The 27155-nt window shown below is 44.9% G+C and overlaps 1 protein-coding gene across 12 annotated transcripts in view; it reads left to right on the top strand.

The window, feature by feature from the left end:
* CELF4 (CUGBP Elav-like family member 4) overlaps window positions 1-27155 on the top strand; it is a 718598-nt gene that overhangs the window by 586821 nt on the left and 104622 nt on the right. For 8 of the 12 annotated variants that reach the window (XR_007505106.1, XM_049795650.1, XM_049795648.1 and 5 more), the window contains exon 4: window positions 24785-24913. Coding sequence is in view for 11 of the 12 variants with exons in the window: in XM_049795650.1 (XP_049651607.1) it covers window positions 24785-24913 (129 nt within the window). In the remaining variant the exon portion in view is untranslated. The remainder of the gene's footprint in view (window positions 1-24784; window positions 24914-27155) is intronic. The other 4 variants (XM_049795649.1, XM_049795645.1, XM_049795647.1 and 1 more) reach the window with 1 other exon arrangement.

Raw genomic sequence — 27155 nt, 5'->3', positions numbered from 1 at the left:
CTATAGGCTCCTTAGCAAATCCCCTATGGGGAAATTAATTGTCTGCCTCACATTTAACCAGTTCCTTCTACAGAAAAAGTATGGCCTTGCTCCATCCATGCCTCATTTTAGCACGGAGCTGTAACGTCTAATGAGAAGAAGATGGGACCTATGGTCCTGTTGTCCAGCACCACTTTCCTTAGAAAAGACTTCATCAAGCTTTCTAGAAGAAGGTGCAGGAAACCTCACAGGTTTCACAGACATGGGAGAATATGACCTCTTAAAGGTCTCATTGGCTCATTGAGCCTGAAGCTGAGACATCATCATGACACATGTGCTGTAAACACCTAAATAGATGAGATCTCAGCTCAAAAATCACACCTTCTGAGCTTCATTATTTAAATGTTTCTATGCCTGAAAATAATTATGCCAGACAAGTATCGTGAAAACAACTTCTCCTTAGCCACGAGACAGTCTAATGGGCAGCAGTAAATTAGCAGCCGTAACTTCTTAGCTCCCAAGTCTCATTGTGAGGTTCCTGCCTAGTTGTTGCCTTAACTGTGGCCATTTCCAGGCGAGGGTGGGGTGGTTTATACATGCCTCTCCGTCTTTAGCAACGTTGGGATAAGCTTTGCCAGCTAATGATGCCTTTGCCAGGGGAATACAGGTGCAGCTCAACAGCGCATAGCTTAATGTAGACTCTGACCCATTGAGTGTGATTAAATGGGTCTCGCTTGGCTACAGCATAATATTAGACCTATTTTTTTGCATTTTGCACAGCAAAATATTCAATTAAGAAAACAGAAACAGGAAATGAATACACATTATATTTCTGTGTTTTTCTTCTATCAGTTCGTTCAGTTGGCTCTTCCTAAAAAACAAGATTCATCCAGGATCAACAGGTCTCAGGACTGATTTTCTCTTATTATCATCAAGGGGAGTCGGCTTTGTTGTTAACCTTTCCATTTATTTAAAATGCCCTGGATTTCATATTCAATTTTTATGCTCCCTGTTTCTGATTGTTTCCTTGAAATGGGAACTTCAAGGACTTTGATAAATGGATTGAAAGGTTGCCTTATTTCTCTGTCACGTCTGCCTTTGCGTCCTCTGCAAAATGCTGTTTTGCAAATCATAAAGCTGGGGATTGCAGTAAGTATTCATCAGAGTAAGGCACAGAGGTCTGTAGGGGCATAACAGATTAGATAGTCCCAGTGAGGGGCCAGGAGCAAGAGCTGATGGGAAATAGTTGTGAACTAAAATTAAGACAAAAGGACATAGGCTGGATATCAGTGCAGTCTTTTTTGCAGTGGTATCTATTATCTGAAAGCAGTTTTCCACTGCTGTGGTCTGTGGTGGTCTGGAAGCCATGGAGAAGGGCCTTCAGTGGGTTTTTGAATCTCTGCTGAAGAATTCATTTACTTATTTGGAACTCATTTACACTTTTTTTCTAGTAACTCCAGTTGAAATAATGCTGATACAGGTATGTGTGAGACTGTGAGAGAGGCTGATAATTATCCATGGCTGCACAAATTGTCATCTAAAATGCATATGACAACACCAGCCCCCACACACACACCCCCGCCCTGCCCCAGAGCCCCCAACTCCCTAAGATAAGATCACCATTGCTGGGGTTTTCCGTACTCCTTTGAGTGATGCATTGCAAATAAGTGTCTTCCTTGGAACAGGTTTTCATGAAATGAGTCACAGCTAGTAGATTTAAGCACCTAGTCCCTCTACTTTCCTCATTCAAGACAGTGGCATACCCAAACAGCACCTCCGTCTAAACAAACTCAGGGCAGAATGAGAAGCCTTAAGCACTAAATAGGTTATTTCCCTCCTGGATAAACTGAAATTGGGCTTCCGTCCCTCCTGCGTCGTTGTAGTCATTGCACCAGAGCCCACACTGGGAGCACTCGGCGATCTTGTTGAACACCACAGTGGCTGGCCGTTTCATGGTGGAGTCAGTCAATGAGCAACATCCTTGTGTCACCGTGCAGGAGGTCTCCCTGCAGGGCAAACACCTGGGACTGCTGGCTCTCTTGCCCTCCCCATGCTCAGCTTGAGCAAGGCCCCCAGAGCCCCTCGCTCCTCTTTCCACCTTCTGAGCTCGCCGAGCCCCACCACGAAGGGCATCTCACAGGGACCGCTGAGCTGAGAGGTGACTAAATCCACAGCCCACGGCACTTCACAGGGAGCTGCTTTCTCAGAGGGATGTGACCACCCTTCAGCACCAGAGTTAACACAGCCGGTAACGAGAGCGCAAAGATCTTTCAGATGATTCAAATGTGTGATTATCGCACTCATCCCTTCACACACCTCCATAAGGGCAGCCAGGACCCATGTTCCTTCTGGCTCCGTGCTTTTCACTCCCTTTCACTGTGTTACTATGGCAAACGAGGGAAATGTTCAGCTCTCAGCTCTGAGTCATTGCCGCCTTCCCAAAAACAAACTTGTCCTGGACTGCTCTTTCACAGGAGCTGTGAAGCACGCAGCCCAATATTCACCCGAGCTTCTTAGGCTGCTAGAGACTACAACTTGTAGCAGGAACCATTAATACTATTAATAACCCCTTTTTACATGAGACCTTTTCAAACTGCAGGATCCAGAAGAGCTTGACGCATTTTATTACCTACATGTTGCAAATCCACATCCTCCTAGGAATTTCACAGGTGTCGCTGATGCAGGCTGAGCTCCTTGTAACTGCAGACCAACAGCACAGACAGACCTCAGGTTGTCCTGTCCCCAACTCATAAATGCGACACCATACAAAAGAACGACAAGTCTCCTCCAGCACCCCAGCTACCTACCGTGCTTTGATGCACCACCAAACAACTCCAGACCTGTGCAGACAGGGCAGTGCTGAGCATTCCTGTTCACCAGAGCATTGCAAGTGGCGTGCAAACTTCCATCTTCCTGGATCATTTCTCCTAGCAGCAAAATGCTGGTAGCTGTTCAGCTGAGACTGGCAGACTTTACATGCAGGCTAGCATTGCATCCAAATGGAATTATCTGCAAGAGATTTCAAACAGGCAAGGTGTAATCCCTTTAAGAACGTGACTACCTTCTGGAGCTATGACCTCCTGTCTAGTCTGTTTGCCATTATATGCAACGGTCCGTCTATCCATCTATCCATCCCTCTATTCACATAGTCACCTTTATTCTCACTATAGGTGAGCACCTACACTTTCATGGAAAGAGCAGTGCACATTTGTTCATCAATGGCCATCTCATCTCATTTTGATTTATTTAGAAGGCAGGCTGATTCTTTTTGCTTGCTTTTACTTTGGATGCTGCAGCCATCACCAACTTTACCTGAGCATCTCTGCCCCTTACTGCCTATGACCATTTTCTGGCAAACACCTCCTCTGAAAGACCTCGATTTTGCAAAGATGCCACTTGCCGCAGGGAACAATGAATTTCTTTGCCTTTGCTTTCCCTGCTTCTGTGCTGGGTAGAGGCAGTGTTGGGAGGACCAGTCTGCCACACTCTGGGGTCTGAGACCGAGTTGAGCTGATCTGCATCGGGGCAAGACTGCTTGTAAGGGAGGGAGGGAATGGAGAGACAGAGATGCGAGAAACTGCGTCACTTCCACAACTGCTACTGCTCAGGAGAAAGGAGCAAAAGAAATATATATCTGCCTGCCTATTAATTTAAATCTAGACCCAGGAAGAAGTCAACGAACTGTAATTTATGAGCTGTCAAAGCCTGAAAAATTCCTTTTGACACTGTATTTTCAGTTATTACATGCTTTCCTGCAAGACGACAGCATAATTCTGTAGGGAGCCTTCTAGTGAACAGCACAATGGCAGAGGGCAGTGGGGGCTTTCTTATTATCTTTTCTTCCCCTTTTCTTCTTCTCTCCCCACTCCTTTCAATCATCCCCCCTTTCCTACCTTGCCGCTGCCCAAACAGTAGTGAGGAAGTAAATCAGCAGCAGTCACCATCCTGCCAGACCTTCAGCACCTCCAAGGCAGCACTCAGTGCCAGGCTGGATCCAGCACCATGCAGAGATTTCTGAGGACTCGCTGGGTGATGTTAATGGAGATGAGGCAGTGACCTCAGCTCCACCAAAGGCAAGGAAAAAATACTCTCTCGCACTCTCACTGTCATTCTAAATACTTCAGCTGCTTTCCCTCTGCCCATGCTAGGCACCCACCACTCTTGCTGGTGCACCTTTTGGTTGGGTCTCTCTCACTTGTATTAGCATTGATTGGCAATTGTCAGCTGCCTCAGATCCCCAGAAGTTGGCAGCACTGCCTGCCTGGATCCCTGCTCCTTCATAAAGTGAACCAGAGCAGTGGAGAGTCCTGGCAGCATCCTGGGACACATGTGCTCTCCTGGGAAGGAGTGGTTTCTCCTTTTTCCCAAGCCTTCCTGCAGGTTCGCTCCCTGGAAAGCAGTGCCAGGCTCTCAGGATGGACAGGCCATCGCACACCTGGACCTCAAGTAAAGCAGACGGCTGGGTGGCATTTTGGCAGTGGTGTTTGCTGGAGGGCAAGGCATGAAAAGGCTGCCTGCCTGTGGGCACCTATCCGCATCTCCATCAAGTTCTGGGGACATGCAGGGTTGGAGAGTGATGGCAGTGGCACCATTGCCCAATGCCAGTTAATGGGGAAACTCAAGCTAACATCAAATTAAGCTTGACCTGAAAATGTTTCTGTTGCCTGAATCCAACCTGAAGTTCCCCTGGCATACAGCTTATTTCCTTATCACTTGGGCACAGGAGTGGGGGAGGCATTTCACAACAAATGTCATTTATCCACGTATTTCCAAAGCTTTCTTTTTCTTACACACACAATTGCTTTTTAATTTGAGTTGCTGGTGGTGATGGGAATGTTGCCTTTTTGCTTTATTTTTTTCTTCCCAGCTTTGGTTTCTCACTTACAGCTTAGAAACCCCTTTTAAGGTCTATTCTCTGTGATAGGCACTTCGCCTCATATTTAGGGAATCACACCCACACGCTGCACGCATCCATATGCAAACACACAGACATGCATACACATTTTCTGAGTGAACTGAACTCTGAATCTTGTGCTTTAATATAATTTAAGCAGCCTGTGCAGAGCTCTCTGGAGTCAGGATTATGGAATAGTGCTTCAAAAGCACTGTAGAAAAGTCCAGATCCAGAGAAAAGGACTGTGCTTTCTGCTGGGTTCTGCTGCAAAGCAAACCATCGCAATTCCCAGAGTCTATTCCAGGCTATATTCCCCTTTAACTTCACTGTGCCTCAGTTTCCCCAAACCTGAATTATGGCTAACACCACCACCTACTATTACTTAGGCAATATTTGAATGAATATGTTAGAGCAGTGTTATGGTTCTGCTATCATTACTGTGATAGCATGTTCTTTCAGAATTAGATATCAAAACAACCAAGGCCCAGATTCCCCTGGACTGCAGATGGAGAGATGAAAAAATGGAAACAATGAGATTTGCCCAGGACTACTCTCACATTTAACAGCAGAAACAGGGAGATAAAGGCCTTCTCTTGAATGTAAGACCACCACCTAGGGAGCTGGGGACAAACTGTTGTATCTTACCTTGTGACTGGGTTATTGATGGGCAAACTTTCAGCATTTTTGTTAAAATTCAGGAAAGCCTACACCAAATTCTTCAAGCCTCTGGTCTCAGGGTCCTAGCTTCCACTCAGACAAGGTGCATGCTGCTACCTGAAAGGAAGACAGAGCCAGTAGCTGCCTGTTAGACCAAGGACCACTATATCACCCAGGGCCAGATCTCCCTAAGTCCGGGACAAAGTGGCTGGAATAGGCCAAAAATGAGTCAGGGCAAGCCAATAGTTAAACAGTGGAAGAGTCAAAGCAGGGTTCAGTGCATGTTCCCTGACTTTCTTTCGGTTAACATTACATATTCTAAATAAATGTCATCCCAACTGGGACCTGGGCTTTGTTTCTAGCTCAGGGAAATGTTCAGGGAAGCTGAATGATAAGAATCCTATTGCCTTACATTGCTTCACTGTGCAGGGAAATCTCTGAGTGCATTCAATACAATTACTTCTGCTCCCACGAAAAAGATCTTGAGGTGAGGAAAGGAAAAAACTGTCCTGCATTTCCCCTTGCATGAAACACTCTTCAGAATTGTGACTTTGTTTTACTTTAGTTGCTAGTCTCTCCAGCTCTCACACTCTCTGTGGGACTAGCTTGTAGAGGCTATTTCGTCCCAGGGTCCTGCCGACATAATAATGGCAAGGGCATAATAAAGAATAGGGTCTTCCTTGTGGTAGTTGAGTCACTGTATTTGCAAAGATAATGTCTACACCTGCACAGCAAACACAACCTGTGAGTGAACCAGCCATTAGCTATAAGTTGCAATAACTGAGAGCAAAGAACAAAAATAACTAAGGTCTATGCTCCGCTTTTGTGACAATATCTGGAGAACGTGGCCTGTTCTTAGGAAAATACAATATTCCTTAAATGTTAGTGTTAGAGAACTGTGCTGCAACACAGGTAAAGGCTTGCTGTTCAAGCTGGTGAGAAGGAACAATGCCAGAGGCAAGGGAAGGGAGGAGAGGGGCTATGCGTCTTTGAGATCCTATCTTCCCCTTGGAAAAACTGACTGATTGAGTTTTCTTTATCAGTAGAAGTTATCGTGAGCTGCAAAGGTTGGATCTCTAGAATTGGAACTTCCTTGTAGTTCCTGCTGAGTACAGCGTTCAAGAGGCCAGACATTAAATGGATTAAGAAGTGGGTAATGGACAAATCTCAAAATGCAGTTGTCAAAAAGAAAGCATGATAGAGTGAGGGTATTTGTAGCAGGGTTCTGCACGGATCAGTACCAGCTCTGATGCTAGTCAGCATTGTCATGAATGATGTGGAATTAAATATCCAGGCTGATACAATCTGTGGATAGCACAAAATGGAAAATTGTAAGGACAGGACTCTGATATAGAGTCATCTGAGTCACTTAGGTCACGCTGAATGAGCTTTGGCTGGCTGAAGTGTTATGCGCGTGTTTCTGCAGAACCAAATCTAAGCTGACTTATGGAGGAATAAGGCTAAAAACCAGGCCTAAAGAATGAGGGGCTGTATTTCATAAGACAGTGACCTAGAAAAGTACCTAGGCAATGACCTAAAAAAGTGGTTAGCACAGCTGAGGAAGTCAACATTACCTCCCAGCCTGGTTGTGGGCATAACCGCCAAATGGGACCTTTTGGTGTATAAACAAGGAAACTGGAGGACAAAGACAATTTTTTAGTAGGCAGCATTGGTGGGGGAAGTACTCTGGCAAACAGATCCCAGCCTGGTGTTCACTTTTTAAAAACTGTAAAAGATTTTGAAAAGACCTGTGTAAATGAAACAGATGCTTCCAAGTGTCAGGCTTAAAAAGTTGTGCTCATCCTTGCCTGAGAGAGCTCCAAGAGACTTGAGTCTTTATGGAAGTATCTTTTCTGGGAAAAAAGCCTATATACTAAAGAGCGCTTTAATCAGCTGGAGAGAGGCTGAACTTTTCTCCAAAACTTTTCTAATTTGAACACAATGCCAAACACATTAAAGTGAGAATTCAGAGACAGGCTCTTGTCACAATAGGATGCACATCAAAGCAAACTGTGATGCTGACGGTTGCTCTGCCTGTTGTCCTTGTAGTAAGACTTGACCCCTCTCCAGGACACACATTTTAGCCAAAACACAACCTATGGGGATAGCTGCAGGGCAGCAGCAGAATGGCTTAGGCATGGCAGTTCAGCCATGGGATGGGAAGCTCCTGGGGGCAGCTCTGTGGGCATTTCCAGTACAGAGCAGGAGAGACCGGATCACTGAAAATCCCTTTTTGACGATAAGCCATGTGAGCCTCTGACTAGCCTGGGGTTAAGGGGGTTTTGGAAGGAAGAAGGAGTCATTGCTACTATATTTTTCCCTGTATGATACCCATCTTTGCTTCCTGACTGATGCTGCAGATCACTGGAGAGGGTCTTTAGCATGGGGAGCGTGCTGAGACCACGCGCTGGCTCTCTGTGTCAATGTTATCGCTCGCTGTCACATTTCGAAAGAGGAAGCGAGTCTGTGCCACGCACGCAGAGAACAAAGCCCTCGCAGAGCCGTGTGAGAGTTACAACTTGTCAGCACGTCTCTCAGCCTGCCGAGGGCCAAACATGAAACACAAAAAAGGCCTGAAATGAGGGAAAAAGGGGGAAATAATAGCACAGTGAGCTCTCAAGCTTAGAAAAGGCTTGCTATAAAACAGCACCTTCGCTCTCTGTCTCTCTCTGTGTCTCTGAGTCCTGGCTACTGATGAAGGGAAGAGATGACTCCCCTTAGCACAGTTACAGTACTGTTGCAGTAATAGGGACTGGAGCCAGGTTCAGATCTGGCTTGCACAGCCCTGCTTTCTCCACATACCCCAAAAAGCATTGTTAGCCAAAAAAGCATTATTAATGGTGATGAAATCTGAGGTAGAAAGAGCCTACTGAGGGTTATGTTTTCCCACATGCACAGTGAAGCTCTAGTAGCTGGAAATTTGCCTTTCTGAGACTTGGATTTTACCCTGAATCGGGGAATTAATTTCTCCAGGTACTAACTTTGGGTAGGAATGGGATGAACACTTTTTATATTTGCTGATCTGGCCATAGCTGTGTTGGTGGGAGAAATAGTTGTATCATTGCATGGTGTACGTCTGCATTGTTGATTTATACCTACTAAAGACCTTGTTTCAGGAAGCTTTGTAGATTTATGCTTAGTGATCATTTGGTCCAGGTGTATAATTTTCTGTTTCAAGTACTTTTGGCACGGATAATATACCATGGCAAGAGAAAGACAGTAGTATAGTCAGCACCGTGCAGCGGTAAGACAAAGGACCAACTTCAGTCCACTTCCGTAAGAAGAGAGATGCATCTATACAAAGGGAGTGGAGAAAACTGGCTGAAAACAGGAGACCAACATCCCCACTTCATATGGACTCCATCCTATACCACCTGTTAATATAGTTGGTAGTATATGCATCCTTCAGGCTCTCTGGTCTGATTAAAATTAGATGAAGCAGAGCACTTACAATAGAAAATTACTTAACAAATATTTGTCTTGTTCCCATCATGGCATTGCGCTACATCTCCTTCTTCTGGTATCCAAACTGGTAAGGTATTGAGTTCCCTCCTGTAAGACTCACCTGCTGTTAATCTTCTGTGCAGACTAAGAGATGCCCCTCCTCTTGCAACTGTTGTATGGAGGTTCATGGTCTCTGGTGCTCAGCTTTTCCTGTTTGCTGTCCTTCACAAGTTGCATAGCACAGGGTCTCAGGTATGAGCCTGGGAATGGCACGTGTAGAATCAAGTTGTGGTTTAAAGCCAAGATTTTATCTAACTCTTCAGTGAGCAAGGATACAAGTTCATTAAGCCTGAAGGAAAACAAAAAGACAATAATGGTCCTTCAGAGAGTGCAGGACCACCCAGCAATACCACTTTTACACAAGCAGAGCTCTGAGTCAGTCAGTAAGAGTTAAAAAGTAGTGTTGGGCTGATCTGTGAAGGATTTAAAAAGACCAGTGGAAAGAAGGAACTCAGCAAGGAGACAGGCAATGCAAGATTTGTCCCTGAGCACTCCCATGTCCCTGCATGCTAGGGAAGAAAATGGTGGAGAAAAGCTCTGCTCGTGCAAGCCACTGATACGTCTTACAAGTCCACTACAGCCAATGCACGTTTGCTGTGAGTTCAGACAACAGTAGCGAAGATCAGAGTCGTGGGACTGTCCCCAAAGGCCTGTCAGGCAAGGGCTGACTAAACCATGTGAGCTGAGAGGTCCCGTGCCTTCTTCTGGCCAAGCTCCCCTCTGAAACCTACCTCTAAATGGAGCTAACAGCAATGCCAGTGCCTGGAGTAAACTGCCTCTGCAGCAGGAGGCTGTTTATGAACTATTCTTTACTGCTGGCATAGCACCCAGCTCGTTTTCACCTTTCTTAAAGGTTAACCTCATTTCCCTCTATTAGTTGGTTTTAGCGAATGCCATTTGGCGCGGCAGTTAAAGAGCTCTGTCAGCGGATGGAAATGACAGTGGCATTTAAAGCCAGTCGGAGTTGAGAGTTGGGGGGGTGGGAGGGTGGGTGGAAGAAATAATCTTCAATAAAACGTTTGCAGGGGGATGCTAAGTGACATCAAAGGAGTCTCACTTTCCCCAGTGAGAGGAGAGATCTTCAGCTCAATGCACTGATTAGGACAGGTCTCCACTGAGTTTGAAACCAGCCCAAAGCCAGGGAGACCAAGTGCTTGGGGTGCTCCAGAGCAGGGCACAGGACATCCCATGTCTATGGGTACCTTCTTGCTGGGTCCAGAAGGCCTTGCTTTCAGCCAAGTGTGTGCTGAATATTGCTTTCACTAAAAGAAGGTTCCTCTGTGAGTGTGTTGGTTATAAATTTTATTGCAACCCCTGTGTCACGTGCTGCCATTGCTGCCTGGCATATCAGGCCACACCGCCTGGTTACAGTTTTCCTGCCTTCCCTCACTGCTCTGTGCTTCTGTTTTACAACCTGGGGTCAGTCTTGCAGGAAAGCCTTCACCTCAGAAGAAGGCTGAGTTTTGCCTGTGCTGGAGATTCCACAGGGGTTTGTTTTTCTTTTCCTTATTGCAACAGAGTGGTGAAAGGAGGTTAAGAAAACAGGCCGAATCAGGGAAATACATACAGACCCCCAAACCTTAGCACACAAAAGTTTTGGCGGGCATTGATAAAGGCTCTGCTGTCCTGCTCCGCCCTCACCAGACCTCCCCTGGCATGGGTGTAATACGCCGCTCTGCATCAGGGAGAATCTGCAATACCCAGCAGCAGTAGTGACACGCTGAGCAGCAGTTCAGCAAGCCAAGGGTCTGATCCAAAGCCTGTAAGGCTCTGTGGCACTCTTTTTCATTAACTTCAATAAGCTTCAGCTCTAACCCTGAATCCCCAGTGTTTATTTCAAGCACTGGTGTAGCATCACTGGAATATAATATTCTTTTGCATACGCACCTTAGGGTAACAGTTTAAATGAGTATGTGGATAAAGTCAAGCCAGATCCTGCCAGGCGGCATCCTGAAGCAGACCCATTCAGTTCCTGGGTCATTTGTTGAGCTGGCCAAAGCATTTCAAAGGAACGGTTATCTAGCCAAACGTGTAGTTTTGTAAAAGGCAAAGTGTTCCCCTGGAACAGGTCTGTTTCAATGAGGTTTTTGCTAGAGGACTTTTTTTTTTAAATTAATGCATCGAGTTCTCATTTCAGGAGGTACAAACCTGTGATTTTAACAGGATCTTTTTGATTAATTTTGTTTCAAGTCTGTATTGTATTAAACCATTAAGAACATAAGAGCTTCCGTTTTGGGTTAGACCAAAGGTTTGTCCAGTCCAGCATCCTCTGCTCCAGCAGTGCCCATTAGAAAGAGTAAGAACAGGGCTTTTCTAAAGAGTGACCACTCCCTTAATAGCCTCTGGCTTCCAGCAGACAGAGTTTTAGTGACTAAGATAGATTTTGCGACTGGATCTTCATGTTTAATAGGAGTGAGTGGACACAACCACCACTGATCTGTCTCATTCTCCTTGGAGCTAATTTATGACTTTTGCATTCAGCAACATCCCATGGCAGAAACATCTTTCATTTATTCAGGTAGTGTGTGAAAATGTACTCTTTTGTCTGGCTGAAAACCACAGCCATTCTGCTTTATATATTTTATGTTTTGAGGTTATTAAGACAAAGTCTTTTTATTCCTCTGAGACAATACCCTGTAACATTTCACAACTGAAGAATTTCCATTTCACAAGAACTTTGGCCTCTCCAATTCAAAGTGGAAGCACATTTTTTGAGACATCAGTATTTCCCATAGAAAGAAAATTCCATTTTTCATCCCATTTCAGTCATTTCACTATATCACTGTAATTGAGGGTGACAGCAACAAAAATAATAATAATAAAAAACCCCAAACACCAAAACCAACAAAAAACCTACTTAGGCACCCTGGGAAGAACTGGTGAGAATGAATGAAAGTTTCGCAACCGCAGTTTCTTCCTCTCAGCTGGGCTAGGGGAGTCACAAGGACAGCTTAGGGGGATCTGTCATGCCAGCCTCATCACACCGGCACTATGTCATGCCCCCACCTTATAGTTTAAATGCCTACAAGGCAGATGGTATTCCACATAGGATAGGAGTCCAATTCTCACCTTCATTTTTATCTATAAAATCCCCAGACTGGGACTTCTACCTAGGTAAAGTGGGACTAGTTTAAGCAAAGATACACCTTCTTTTTAGGTGATCTGTCTTGTGGGGGAAAACCCATCACTTTTAAGGTCTCTTTGCAGTCACTGGGATGTCTGAAGGGTTAAACAGGTGGATCCCGTTTAAGTTCAGATCTTGAACTAATCACCTGTAAGTGGGCATAGGCACTGCATGCCCAGCTCCACTGCTCACATCCATAGGCAAGTCCTTACAAGATTTAAGCTCTTGCTCTATAAAGCACAGTGAAATTATGTTTTTATTTCCAAGCTCCTTATTTTTCTGCTTACAGTTATAGGCAAGGCTGTCTCTTTCTACGCTTACATACACAGCCTGGCACATTCCACTTTTGATTTTAGCTGAGGATTCCAGGTACAAGCATCAAACAAATAATACACAAAACTTCTGTGTGAAATACGGCTTCGTAACTGAAGTAAGCATTAGGCCCGGAGCTGTATGATGTAGGAAAGGTGTTATTGAGACCTATGAGACATGCTGCTTGGATTCCTTTATTATTATTGTATTCTTTTGCCTCTCCTTCATTTTCTTTGTTTGTAGACAAGGGGATGGAGAGGGAGAAAGCCAGCAAGTTTATAAAAGCAAGAGAGAAAGGAGTTGAGGCATTTTGTGGAGATCTTTAATGACATTCTGTATAATTTGAAAGTGGGGAGGGAAGGGGGGAGAGAAAAAAGGAATTAGCAAAAAAACTGGCAAAAGAAAAGTGGAATGTGGAGAGAAGCGTGTGGATGAATTTTAATGCAATCAGAAAGCTGTAATAATGGTAATAAAGGAATATATTCAGACGTCAAGAGAGGGAGAAGGGAACAGGACCCGCGACGCCAGAATTTAAATTAGACATAGGCGTATAATTCTTTTTTCTTACCCCCCTTTCTTCAAATGAAGGAAATGGAATTTTTAAGCACAGCGAAAGAGGGATTAACAATTGGCAGGTTTTCAGCCCTTTGTCTTTTGGCGAATCCCATTTAATCACCGTCTTTAATATTAAGGAGGCTGTGGCCATGCGGGGCTGTCTCAGGCTTGGGGGAAAAGGGATGATATACAGAGGAAAAGAGAGATAACACTTAGGTTCAGGCAATTGTGAGGAAGTGTTTCAATTACCTCCACTGAAGTCTTTAAAAACTGAAGTTTAATTTGATCTGAAATGTCGTCACAGCTCCTGCAAGAGAAAATATGTCCTTCCCACCCCCCTTCCTGCCCATGTCATTGCTGTTTCAATAGTCCTCAGTGCTCAAGGCTGGAGTGCTACCACAGATTAATGTCCTGGCCTTCTAGGCTTCTGGAAAGGGTTTCAAAGCCCCGACAGGTCACCAGTGAGATGAGTTTAGGAACTGAAACTTATTTTCCTGACATACCAGCCTTGACACCACTGACCCTGCGGAGTTTGTCAAGAAGCTTCTAAGCTTTGCTCTGAATGAGCATGAAAACCAAATGGCCCTTCAGGCTCAGCCTTAGCCTTATGTGGCCACAGAGTAAAAAGGGGATGTTACACATAGGAATTAAGTTGTGTTAAATTCCCCAGAACTAAAGGCTGTAGGAGTTGTTTTCAAATCTGAGCTGCCTCTGAAAGATGAGTGTAAAAGCGTGATTCAGTGTTCGTTTGAGGTGTCATTTGGTAGTACAAGACAGTCTTCTTCACCTCCTTCTTCTTTGGGAAATCCACCAAGCTGGGCCAGGGAAACAACTGTAGATTTGCAGGAGGAAGAAGCCCAAACAGTCATGAAAAACCCTGCAAAGTTTAGTTACAGCACAGCTCCACACCTCTGCACTTTGACGCAGGGTCTCCTTATGTGCTTTTCTCCCATGAACATTTCCAGGGGTGTTCCTGGGAAATGGGAGCTGTAAGCACAGGCTGCTAGTATCTAGGGAAAGAGTCGTGATTTCTTTTCATGATTGGAAGGCTGACTTGAATTCAGATATTCTTCCTATTGTGGAGGGATGGTGAAGAGAAAGTGGGTGTTTGGGCTATATGTTGAATTTAGAAAGATCAGATTTTGACTCCTGAGTCTTTTCTTAAAAAGCATCACCTCATGAATCGTCCTCAGAAATATTCCAGTCGGGTGTTTCAGATAATGAATAAACTTGGAAGAATCATGATCTGCCAGGCAGAAATCAGGCAGAGTCTTTGTGCTTTGCATGCCAGCAGGTTTTAGACTGCTCTCACCACCAGCTTTCCTAAGCAAGGGCTACTAATAAAGTGGGTCATTGCAAATTGTTTTCCCAGCTCAATATCAAACACCATAAAACCTGTCATTTAAGATCTGCAAAGGGAATAGCATCTCTTGGCAATGGACAGTTGTGACGGCGCTGTTCAGCAAGTCAGAACTACTGATATTTGTCTTGGGGTTATAATATTCTCAGCTGTACAAGAAGAGTCTGCTGTTAAAAGAATCATTTAGGCTATGTCTTCATGGCAGGGTTTGCTTGGCCTGTTGCCCAAGTTTTGTCCATAACCTATCTGCACAGAGGAAGCCTGAATGTGCTTTCATCTTAACTGTCTAGATGAGGCTGTAGGTTTAAGGTTGGATTTCACATCAGTACAGGTAGACAGCAGGTCTTGCCACAGGAGCACAGGCCAGCCAAGCCCAAACAGCATTCATGCTCCTGGTTTGAACTGTCTTCTCCATCTCCTTCCATTTTTTGTCCTAGCTCTGCACCTTATCCATCCTGCTCATATGCTGGCTCTCCCAAACCATTTCTGGATATGGTTTAGCTAGCAGCCGAGGAACTTCCAGTTCCCTGTCAAGCAGCTCTCTCTGCTCAGGAGGATAAGACTGTTGTATGGATGAGAACCCCAAAAGTAGAGAACAGGCCCAGACATATTTAATTTAAAAACATAATCTTAGACTTTGGGTTCACCAGTTGGCAACATGTTAAATTTCTTTCCAGTTGCTCATAGGGCCAACAGCAGATCACTGTGGCACTGTCTTTAGGGTTCACACTGCTGCAGGACATGAAAATGTCTCCCTGTAAGATGACTCCAAGATCCACAGTCATTGTCATTTGCAAAAGCAGGGCTTTTCATTCAGAACCAAACCCTGCCTTGATTTACTCCCCACCATGGACTCCTCTTTCATGCAAAACAGGTCAGGGAAGCTCCAGCCACTTAAATCTCATAGAATCCATCAGAGGGTTCAGCCACAGATCTGAGTGCCAGCCTGCCAGGTGCCTTTCATTATTACTGCCAGAGCTCCTGTATTCCTGGCTTTTGGTAAACCCTGAGGGAGCTCAGCAATGCCTGATTTTGCCTGGCACAAGAACCAATTATTTGTTTTGCATATGGGAAACTGAGGCTGCCTTTTGCACTGGGTAATTTATGTAGCCCACATTTCCACTGAGGCTTCTGTCCTCAGCAGAGATGTATTGTAAGTATCTACACTCTTATGAGACCCCACCTGGAGTACTACATCCAGCTTTGAGACCCCCAGCATAAGAATGATATGGACCTGTTGGATTGAGTCCAGAGGAGGGCCATGAAGGTGATCAAGGGGCTGGAGGACCTCTCCTGTGAAGACAGGCTGAGAGAGTTGGGGCTGTTCAGCCTGGAGAAGAGACAGTTCCAGGGAGACCTTCTAGCAGCCTTCCAGTACCTAAAGGGGGCCTACAGGAAAGCTGGAGAGGGACTTTTTACAAGGACATGTAGTGATAGGACAAGGGGTAATGGCTTTAAACTGAAAGAAGGTAGACTTAGGTTAGATGTAGGGAAGAAATTCTTCACCGTGAGGATGGTGAGGCACTGGAACAGGTTGCCCAGAGAGGCTGTGGATGCCCCATCCCTGGAAGTGTTCAAGGCCAGGTGGGATGGGGCTTTGAGCCACCTGGTCTAGTGGAAGGTGTCCCTGCCCATGGCAGGGGGTTGGAACTAGATGATGTTTAAGGTTCCTTCCAACCCAAACCATTCTATGATTCTATGGTTTAGTAACAGTAACTACACAGTCATCCATCTCTCTGGTACCAGAAATAACAAATCACTCTAAGGGAAAAATCATTTTGCCTTCTACAATATCTCAAGCATGGCTTGAGGTGGGACCCAGGAGTCCCAAATACCAGTTTGAAATCTACAGACAGGAGCTTTGGCCAAGCTCTTGCATATCCTCATCGGTCCACTCTTACGTAACTGGATGAGAAGTGATTTCCACTCTTTTCTAAAACAAGATCTAGGGCCTTCCTATTGAAAATAGTTTGTGGCATGTTCAGAATAAACAGAAGGAAGAGGTTCCTAACACAATGTATGATTAAGCTGCAGAACATCTTGCTGCAGGATGTGGTGGATGCTTACAGTTTGCACAGGTTCAAAAGCCCACTGAACAATTACATCAAAGAAAGACACTTCAAAAACTATTGCATATGGAAAAAAACACTGCAGACTCCAGAAGTCCCTAAACTGCAGAACACTGAAGTCTAGGAGAATATTTGGGGGGATTAACAAAATTGTTCCCCCTGTTCTTGTACTCTTTCCTAGACATCCACAACTGACTATTGCCGGAGGTAGCACACCAAGTCAGACAGACCTGCTGTCTCTCGTACAGCTGTTCTTTCACTCTGTATACAGGATCCATCACCAAGTCAAGGCTCAGAGTGCAGCCAAGCAATTAAATAAGAGAAATCCTCCCAAATAAGTTTTTCAGATGCAACAGTGAAGAGTAACGCACCTGAGGGATGAAGATTCCTTCTTTGTGCAGGAGAATTATGCTCCCACACCTGGGCTTATATTAATTTGTGCTTGTCCCCATCACACAGCTGTTCAGATTAGATGTTATTCTCTCTAGCCTGGGTGTCTCAAAGCCTCTGTCTCCAGCAGTCAGAGACCAGCAGCTGTGCAATCATATCTGCTAACGTATGGGATATAAAGAATCTGTTAAGTAAAACCAAACCAGGGAGGGAGGAGGGGAAGAGATCAGCACAAAGAAATCACTCCTGCTAAGATGTGATTAGGGATGCCCCACAACACCCAGCTGCAAGGAACAGGTGAACTCAGCAAACATTTTAAAGCCTGCAGCAGAATTAGCCCCTTGTGGGTGTTGTTTGATGTGGGGAGGAGGAGTGAAAAGGGGGGAAATAGGAGTCTGTGCAGGTGGAAGGAGGGTTTGGTTGTTATTGTTTGGAGTTAGGTAGCGGTAGGTTTCTGTTGTTTCCAGAGTGGGTTGGGCTTTTGGTTGTTGTTGTTGGTTTTTTCCCCCATCCTAATTTTTGAAACACCTCCATTTTGCAAGGTTCATGTATTTTCCAGCAAGGTACCATGGAGAAGATAATTAGCTAATTTACAATTAGCTACAACAGAATTCGTAATCGCTTCCCCTGTGGAAAGGGCTGTAATCATCATCACAGAGCTGTAGGACTGCTGTGAAAATGGCAATAGGAGTGTGCAGCCCAGGCCTCAGGAAATGCCCTGCTTTTAGCCTATTGATCCACCTGATTAGCACAGGTTGAGGGGAGTGATGGGGCACTCCAGCTCGAGAGGGGAGCTGATTTGAGCTTGCAGATTTAAGTTCAGAGCTCAGTCCAAACTTCCATAATGTTCAGGGCCCCTGTGGCTCACCCCTTTGCTCTATAGCTCCTCCTTTCTTCTTTGGCCTGAGGAGGATCCCTTGTCCATGATTGTCTTTAAAAAAACCCCAGATTTATAGCTCTTTTTCACCACTGTGATGTTGGCAGATTCTTGATGCCACTGCATGGACTTGGGGCTACTGGTGGATGGAAAGATGGACAAGAGCCAGCAATGAGCACTCGCAGCCCAGAAGGCCAGCCATGTCCTGGGCTGTATCAAAAGAAGCGTAGCCAGCAGATCAAGGGAGGTGATTCTCCCCCTCTATTCTACTCTTGTAAGACCCCACCTGGAGTACTGCATCCAGCTTTGGGACCCCCAACATATGAAGGACATAGACCTGTTGGACCGAGTCCAGAGGAGGGCCATGAAGATGATCAGAGGGCTGGAACACCTCTCCTATAAGGAAAGGCTGAGAGAGTTGGGGTTGTTCAGCCTGGAGAAGAGACAGTTCCAGGGAGACCTTCTAGCAGCCTTCCAGTACGTAAAGGGGGCCTACAGGAAAGATGGGGACAGACTGTTTAGTAGGGCCTGTTGCAATAAGACAAGGGGTAATGGTTTCAAACTAAAAGAGGGTAGATTCAAACTACATATAAGGAAGAAATTCTTTACCGTGAGGGTGGCAAAACACTGGAACAGGCTGTCCAGACAGATGGTAGGTGCCCCATCCCTGCAAGCATTCAAGGTCAGGTCATACCGGGCTATGAGCAACCTGATCTAGTTGAAGATCTCCCTGCTCATTGCAGGGTGGTTGGACTAGATAGCATTTAAAGGTCCCTTCCAACCAAAACCATTCTATGATTCTGTATGATTTTATGATGGACACCCTCAACATCGCCTCCTCTCCCCTCTCTGCCGAGGATCAGTCAGCAGAGTGGGCAAGGAAGATCTGCCCTGCCTCTTGCATCCTCTCTGGTAGATGTGCCACTTGGTCCTATGCACTGGCATTTTCTTCTTACCCACACCTGCACAGAAAACTTCTCTGGGCTGCTCGTTTGTTCTGTCATGGTGCCAAGGAGATAAGCTTAAAGGCCTTCCTGGAGCCTTGACTGAGGCACTGCAGCTGGTCCCTCGCTGTGTGTGCAAGCAATGTTTGGGGAGAAGGGGAATAACAGCAGGGACAAATAATTATTAGCTATATAAATAATGGAATTAATTAGCATCTGGTTTCTGAAACAAAGCCGTACAGCAACCTGGTCCTGATGCTTAGAAAGCCAAAGACATTGAGTAACATCAGAGAGCTGCTCTGGTGAATACCATGCACATACAGAAGATGGTTGTTCCCATACAGAAATATGCAAATGTTAGTTTTGTCCTTGCATGAAGAAGCACATACTCTATCCGTGTGTGATGCCCTGGCAATGAACTCGTGATGAAACAGGGAGGCTCATAGGTTTTAGAATAAGGGGTTTCATGGCTAGAAGGGACCATAGTGATCTTCTGGTTCACCCTCCTGATTAGCCTGGGCCACGAAGGTGGTAGATCTGTCCGTCTTTATTTCCAAGGCCTTGGGTGTGATGTTCTAGATGGTAAAGCTGGCTTACGCTTTCCTGATACAGGGATTCAACCTCTTTGTTTTGCATGAGGAATACGAGAACACAAGTGTATTTATATACTCTTATCTAAATGTACCCCCACGCACGCACATACATTAGCAAGAGCTATCTGGATAAACACAAACCTGTGTCATGTCTCTCTGTGAGTGACCCTAATTTTCCCCCAGTCCCTCCACAATTGCTGTGATTCTTGTTCTTGTCCTCTTGCTTCACAGAGGGTCAAACATCCTGCATCTCATTGTCTCTTCTGTCTCTTTAATTAGTGCCCGTCCTCCCCCTACTCCCCCTCACTCCCATGTCCCCCCTTCCCATCTCCTCTCACCACTTGGTTTGCAATGCTCTATTATTTCACCTTTCACACGTGTCGTCTCTTTCGCCCAGGCCCGTCTGACACCTCTGCCTTACACTTATCATAGAAACATAACATTTAAATACAAATAGAACAGGGAATAATTTAACCCCTATTTGCACTGGAGAAGGTGCCAAGGCTCTGTATAAACACAGCCGGGGAGATTTATAGATGCTGTATATTTATCTGACAACTTACGTTTCTTTACCACTGTGCCTTGCAGCCAGCTTTTCCTAACAGACACAAGCCTCTGTTGCTGGCAGAGTGGTCAGGAAGAGGGAAGCCTGGTTTCACAGGGATATTGGAAATGTCACCAAGGGGATATCTCAGGGAATTCTGTTTTGCCATTGCTGTGGCCTTTCTCTCCCTACCAGTCCTCCTGCGAGGAATAGGGGGTGCTGGCTCCTGTTGTTGCTGTGGTTGTTTTTTTAATGGCAAAATGGGGTAGGCTCAGGGTGAACTTAATTTTCAGTATTATCAGAGTGCCTCAGGGTGCTCATGGCAAGGACCTCGTGGTGCACCAGCAAAAACCTCCTCTGCTCTCCTGGGCACCACAGCACAGAGAAATAGCTATCCATGGTTATTTCCATGGGCCTAGCAGGCATGATGGACTCAGGTTTTGGGAAAGACTGATAATGGGGTGAACACTAATGAGGGAAAACAAATATGTGGGGAGAAGAGGCTTACATGGACACCACATTCAGCCCCCACACTGCGGGGCAGTGTCACTGCTCAGACTGCTGTTGTTAAGAGCTGCCTCCACAGTGAGGTTAGTGAGGTTTATTCACTAACCTGTAGTATTTGGGTATGAGAGAGAAAGGGAAACTGTCACTTTGGTGTGTTAATAGACAGAAATTTGGACGGGCTGTTCCTGACCAAAGCAAAGAGGAGATGCTCAGATGTGCATCAGTACTTGGTGCACGGCCATGTGTGGCCTTGAGGAAGCTGCATAGAATAGGTTTTCATCACACCTATCCTTAGATCTGTTAAGTAAGCTCACTGTCTTGATTTGCCTCATAGGGAGGAGATAGAGGCTGCTCCTCATGGCTGCCCACCTCTGTTGTGTAAGACAGGATGGTACCACTCACCTCCCATGGCTATGGCCCAGCTTAGGCTGGAGAACATGGTCATGCCCACAGCTCATGTTGGGGGCATCCCAGATGATGGGCTCGTGCCCAGCCTCTTTTTGTCCATCTCTTCTGGCCCTTGACAGTGGTATTTCTGTCTTGCTTGACTGTTCATTCACCTTGCCCTGGGGCCCAGTGCGGCGACTGAATTAAGCGCTCAAGCTCTCTGTGCAAGATTCCCTTTATTTCACAAAAGGATCAAACTTATATATGTTTCATCAAAGATCTAGAAAGAACTAACGGCATACAGCCAATACTACTAACACAGGAGCACATATCTGGCTCAGCTGGGATGTTTGCCAGTCCTCAAATCAGTTAAAGATAAAAACATTCCATACACATACTTGTGACTGTCTTCAGCCACATCTTCCCAGGCCTACACAAGGCCATCCTCCAACCTGACCTTGTAAAACTAGTTCTTCAAAGGCTTGGCAAACATGCAGCACAGCAAATTCTAACATTCACTCTTGAAAACAAACAGCCAGGTGTTCCAAGCTGCTCCCACATCCCAGGTCTTAGGGGACCTGGTTTGAAGGGGATTTTACCCCTCAGTCCCACAATCTGAAATGCGGGTGAGAGCATTGAGCTTGATAATGGAGGTCACGGGGGACTGAGTTTACCCAGTGCTCTGAAATTCAGATGTGGGTCCTGAAATGCCTAGATTTGGGATAGCATCTCTCTGAAAAAGGAGGAAGCATGGGACTCAGCGGGGTGGTATGGGTGTTAGGGATGGACCCTACACACCCACAGACAGGCAGAGCTTAGGGACAGCTTGATCTGGGGACTGCTCCAGGTTTGTGTACAGCCTAAACCTCTGGTTCTGTAGGATGTAGAGTGGCCTGAGTAATGGTACAGCAAGGTACTGCCCTCCATTCTCATTTAAGGGCAGTGGCAAAGCCTGGTGGGGAGCACCTGCAGTGTGCACACATGCTCAGACACATCCCACTGACACCAGTACATCCTCTCTTCATTTTATTCTGGTAGTCTCATGGCCTTGTTCAGACATATTTATAAAGCAGAAGTATTTGCCCCTGTGTGTCATGTCAGCTTTTTGTCTGGGACCTGGAAAAGCAGTGTATGGGAGCACTCAGAGTGTAAGAAAGAGGCTCATACAAGCCCATTACAGGATAAACTCATTAGTGAAGACCTGGAACATACTTAATGGTCCCAGCTGCTGGACCCTTCCCTTTTTCTTCCCAGCTGAGATGTGCGAGGGGCATTGCTAAAACACACTGCTGAGCTCCCTGTCAGGGCTGGGACATGAAAGGTAAATGCAGCACTTTGTTAGAAGAACCTCTCAGAGAAAAAAGCTTGTTAAACTGACTCATTTTTTTATCAGCTGAGTGTGTGATTGTGTAGATTTCTGAGGCGGCAGATGTGACAAATGACTCCCTTGACAACCCAAGGCACAGTTTTTCAGGAGGTAGACAGGGCGCTGATTTGAAGACAGGGCTGAAGGTGATGTCCAGGCAGTGCTGAGCTCTGGCTGGCTATGGGGAGCCCCTTCATGCCACCTGCCCTGGAGCAGCTGGACCAGCAGCTCCTGGGAAAGGCGGTCCTCACCTTTGGCAGAGCTTGTTCCTGGTGGTCTGATGGCCACCTTGTGGGCAGCTCACCAAAGCACCACTTCTGCCAGCCAGTCAGCTCTAGGGACAGGCATCACTACACCTAGTGTCCTGCAGAGATACAGAAAGGGGGGCTAAAATAAATAAATAAATAAAAATTAAAATAAAATAAAATAGAATATAAAATCAAGTGGTTCCTAAAACACCTGCTTTTAGCTTTTCATAAACTAAACCAGACAAGGCAGTTTCAGGCCAGTTCCACACTAGAGAGTTTTGCTGACAGAGGAGGGATGTGATTTTTTTTTAATGATATATTTATATTAGCAAAAAGCCTGGTGAAAATACAGTTACACAGCTATAGGAGCACTTTTGCTGATGCAGCTTATTTGAAACAGGGGAAACTGTGTAAAGTACAATATAACAGATGCTTCCTCTGTGCTGGAAGAATTTACTAGACACAAAGCTTTTTGCCAGTGGTGTTCCCAGTTCATTCCCACTGCTCTGCCCCTTTCCTAAAATATCTGCCATCTTCCAGGACAGCTGGTCTCATTCACTGGGTGGGTTTTCCTCCAATATCTGGACAACCATTGGAGCTTGGACTGGGCTCTTTCACCAAGGCTTTGTCTAGCCCTAGACTGAAAGATGCCCTACAGAGCACACACTCAACTTCAGTAGCTGCCTCTCTAAGGCTTACCTCACCTCTGAGAGTCTCTTTTGCGGGTCAGTTTGGCCATCAAGAAAACAAACCTTTTCAGATGTCCAAAGCACCTTCTCTTGACATGGGCACAACCTACACGGTGTTAGTTAGGGCTTTGTGCATCATTAAAGCCTGAACTTTGTGTTGCCAGCAAAGACCTCCAAAAGTCCCTTTGCTTATTCAATTTCAGTATAAAGTAGGCATATTTCTTGCTTTAACATGTCTACCAGAAAGATATTCCTGTTTTTCTCCCCTATCAGAAATCCACATGTACCCTCCTCAACTTACTTTTCCTGCCATTTCAGCAGCCTAACTGAAGGCAACATAACTCCTCGTTTTCTGTGGGCAGTACATTTTTCATTCATGTGGATAACTTGACTGCAGGATTGAAAGCTCCTAATATCCTCACTCAATATCCACTGCCTGAAAAATTATTTACATCCAAGGCTAATTTGCCAATTTGCAGGTGCATCTTGGAGAGGGGAATTTTGATCAAACACTGGTTGAAGCAGAACAGGTTGCCTACACCAATGACTTCTTGGTGAATGAAAGTGACATAAATCTTCCAATTAGGCAGCCAGAAAGGGGTTGTTGCAAACCAATATTTTGTTCAGTTTTACGTTAACATGTGCATTAAAAATAAATAAATTAAAACCCAAACTATTTATTTATTTATTAACATATATTTATTCAAATTGGTTACATCTGCTCTGTAAACTTCTCTGAAAAAACTTCTTGGTTCACACATTTACATAGTGTTTAATGCATAAGACATTTATGAATCACGTGCAAATGGCCTGTTTATATACCCAATGTAAACTATGTACATTTCTTTTTTTCTTGGTATAATGGTGCTGGCCTCTGAACATAAACCTGATCTAGCGGCATCACTCAATGCCCTCTGAGATCTTTCTACCAACTCAGCAATCATTAGTTTGGTCTGTTTTCACCACCATTTTCTGCAGGTGTTTCATTCTGGAATGAAGATCCCCATACTTGGTGTAAGGCCAAGTATAAATAGCCTTCCTCATTCAAAATACAATTTTCTACTAGCAGACCATGTCCTGCTTTGACATGAAATACCACCTGCTTGAGCTATCATCTCAGATATTAGTAATCATACAAGTTAACCTTATGTTTCAAAAACTTTGGGCTTATTTCAAATGAACTTTAAAAATATATTTAAAAACTCATCCAAACTTGTAGGTTTGTGTTTGTGAGTGGGTATGAATAACAAATCTCCATTTACAGGCTGTGGCTTCCATTATAGCTTGATTTAAAACAACTTACGATGTTAAACATTTTTTTCCTGCAACTTGTTTAGGATTGCAAGGGCTACTAACTTATGTTATTTTTCATCTGGACTTTATTTCTATACGCTCTCTTTATCCATATTCCTCTTGGATAGCAGTCTAAGCAATGTTGTCATTTCAGTCACTGCAAGCTGACTGCAAAACTTGATCAAAAAAAGCTGATTTGGAAGACTTCGGTGCCTAGATTTTGAGAAGCAGTTAAAGATTTTATACATAGCCAAACCTTCTGGGTTTTTGGTTGGTTGGTTGGTTAGTTTTTTAAATTGCCAAATTATTTTCAAGTACTCATTGAAAGTCAGATACTATTAAGGTTTTTCGAGCCAGCCACCTGAGAAGACTAGCAGCTTCTGAAATATGTCACCTCAATGAAATCACCGTTTGTTTTGCATGTGATACTGAGCCATCTTGGCTTTCACATTCCTCCCGAAATATGGTAAGCATCTCTTTATTTTGTTCCAGAAGACAGAAAACTCTTTGTGGGCATGCTCAATAAGCAGCAGTCAGAAGATGATGTGCGCAGGCTATTCGAGGCATTTGGCAACATCGAGGAGTGCACAATCCTACGGGGACCTGATGGCAACAGCAAAGGTAAAGTAATGGCTTGTGCCAAGCTAGATCCAGTCTCAGTGTATATATCATCTTCTGGTGTGACAAAGTCACTATGTAGCCGCCAGGACAGCCTCTCTTACATTAGGAGGGGTCACATTTGCCAAGGGAGGCCATTACTTTGCTGGTCACTGTCTGGTTACGCATGACAGGAAAAAGCTGATTGCAGTTAAAAACACATGCCCCTGATGAGCTTTGTCTTGCCACGTGCAAACTGGTGCCTACTGTTGTTTGCTTGCAGGGCAGAGCTTCCCCTCTGAACGCTGGGCCTTTACATTCACTCATGATGTGTTCTCCCAACCCAGCTGAACAGGCCAATTCTTTCTTTAAACAAAGACAAGGTTGCTACTTTACATCTTGACTCACCGGCTTCACCATCATCTCTGCTTATTTCTCACCCACCAGCCCCAGGTCTTCCTCTTTTTCACTTGGTGTTTGCATAGATACACACTGGCCAGCGATCGCAATTGCAAGGGTACAGGTGCTGATTTAAATATTACACTCAGTGGACATTTACTGTTTGAAACGTACAAATGCTTCATTGCAAAACTAGGTGTCTTACCTCCTTCTGCCACTTTTTGGCATCACTTGTTACCTGGACAGCACAAAGGATCCTCTGCCACAGCTCAGGTGTAAGAATGAGGCTTCTCTCTTCAATAGGAGGGTCATTTTTTTCCCTGTCAGTCTCTAGACAAAGTAACTTCAATTTGAATAGGAAGCCCTCTTCTCTTGACAGTATAATGCGTCCATTAAATATTGATCTGCGTATAATATATCATAAATTGTGCTGGAATGTGCAGCACCAGAGAAGAGACCAGTCCTGCTGACACAGTTCATATCTCATTGGATATTTTGACATGTGACAACATCAACCAGCATATTTTTGCAACAGGGAGGCAAAAAATCCAAATCACAGTGATACACTGGAGAAAGATATTGCTATTCCATAAGATCACTGGCAGCCAAAAAAGACTTCACACCAGCATTACAGGGCAGCTGTTTGATATACGTCAGCAAAGTTCAGCCTTCCTGATATAGATGACTGAAAATAAACTGTGGGCACCTTTCTTCAATTGTATGGCCGCTTTAGTTTCATGACGCCCAAAGACGGGGGCTGCCCCACTGGAAAGTGGTAGGCTAGGTTAGCCTAGAAGAGTTCCAACCTTCATAACAGTAGGCAGTTAAGCACTCCATTCACTGAACAAATCAGCAAATTGGCAAAAAGCAAAAACATATGTCTGTCTGCCTCCACCTGGAATTGTACAGAACAAAATCTAATGACAAAGGAGTTAAAGTAATAATAAAAGCAATAATGTCTGAGATCTGTAAGAAACAGATTCCAAAGGAGATCCAACCCATGGACTTGTATTCATACTTGCTCTATCTTTTTTTTTTTTTTTTTTAAACAATTTCATTATAAGTCTGAATCTGAGTGGCAGCTCCATATTGCTAACCAGTTTAATTATTAGTGCTAGCGGGCTGCAGTCGCAGGCTTGCATTTCACTGAGCTGTTCAGGATCAATACTGAGCCTTGACAGAGTTAATATTACCAGCTTCCATTTGCTGGTGCTATTTACTGAGAATGTGAATCTCCTAATTTACACACACGCAGTTACATACACGCATACACGCACACAGTCAATCCAACAGAAAACTTAAGGCTAGTGCCCTTATCTTAGGAGTCAGTCAGGCAAGCCACAGCTCCCACAAAGTTGTTCCCAGTCTGTAATGTCTTCCATCTGCTAGAAACCAATATGTGACACACATTGCTTGTGAGCTACTTATTTTGGGTAAAACCCATAAGGCTTTAATTCTACCTAAATTGAGATTTCAGCAGATGGTCTAAGTGCCAGATAGCAATCAGATCCCATAGACTTCAATCCTACCCAACCCATCACGTGAAGCCCCAGCAGGCATCCCTATGGTGAGCTTCTAAGTCCTCCAGGTACCTCGATGCAAGCAATGCTCTCAGAAGGTACATCCCAGCTTCTGACTTTAATGCTACCACAGGCCAGTCACAGCCAGAAAGCTGCCTGAACCTTGCCTGAAGCCATGGGTGATGTCCTGAGCCATGAGGCATGCCCTTCAGGGGGGCTACAGAAATACCTCCTGCATGAGTCACTCAGGGGTAGGCATGGTGGCTGGAGCATGTAACCAGGTGGCAGAAGAGCTGGGACTGAAGCATTTCTCTCCCAGAAGGGGAAAACACAGAGCCTGTCTCTCC

This window comes from Accipiter gentilis, chromosome Z, assembly GCF_929443795.1.
Source record: "Accipiter gentilis chromosome Z, bAccGen1.1, whole genome shotgun sequence".
In the NCBI taxonomy this organism is placed as follows: Eukaryota; Metazoa; Chordata; class Aves; order Accipitriformes; family Accipitridae; genus Astur; species Astur gentilis.
Note: the sequence above shows the minus strand (reverse complement) of the source record. Positions and strands in the feature narration are given on the sequence as shown.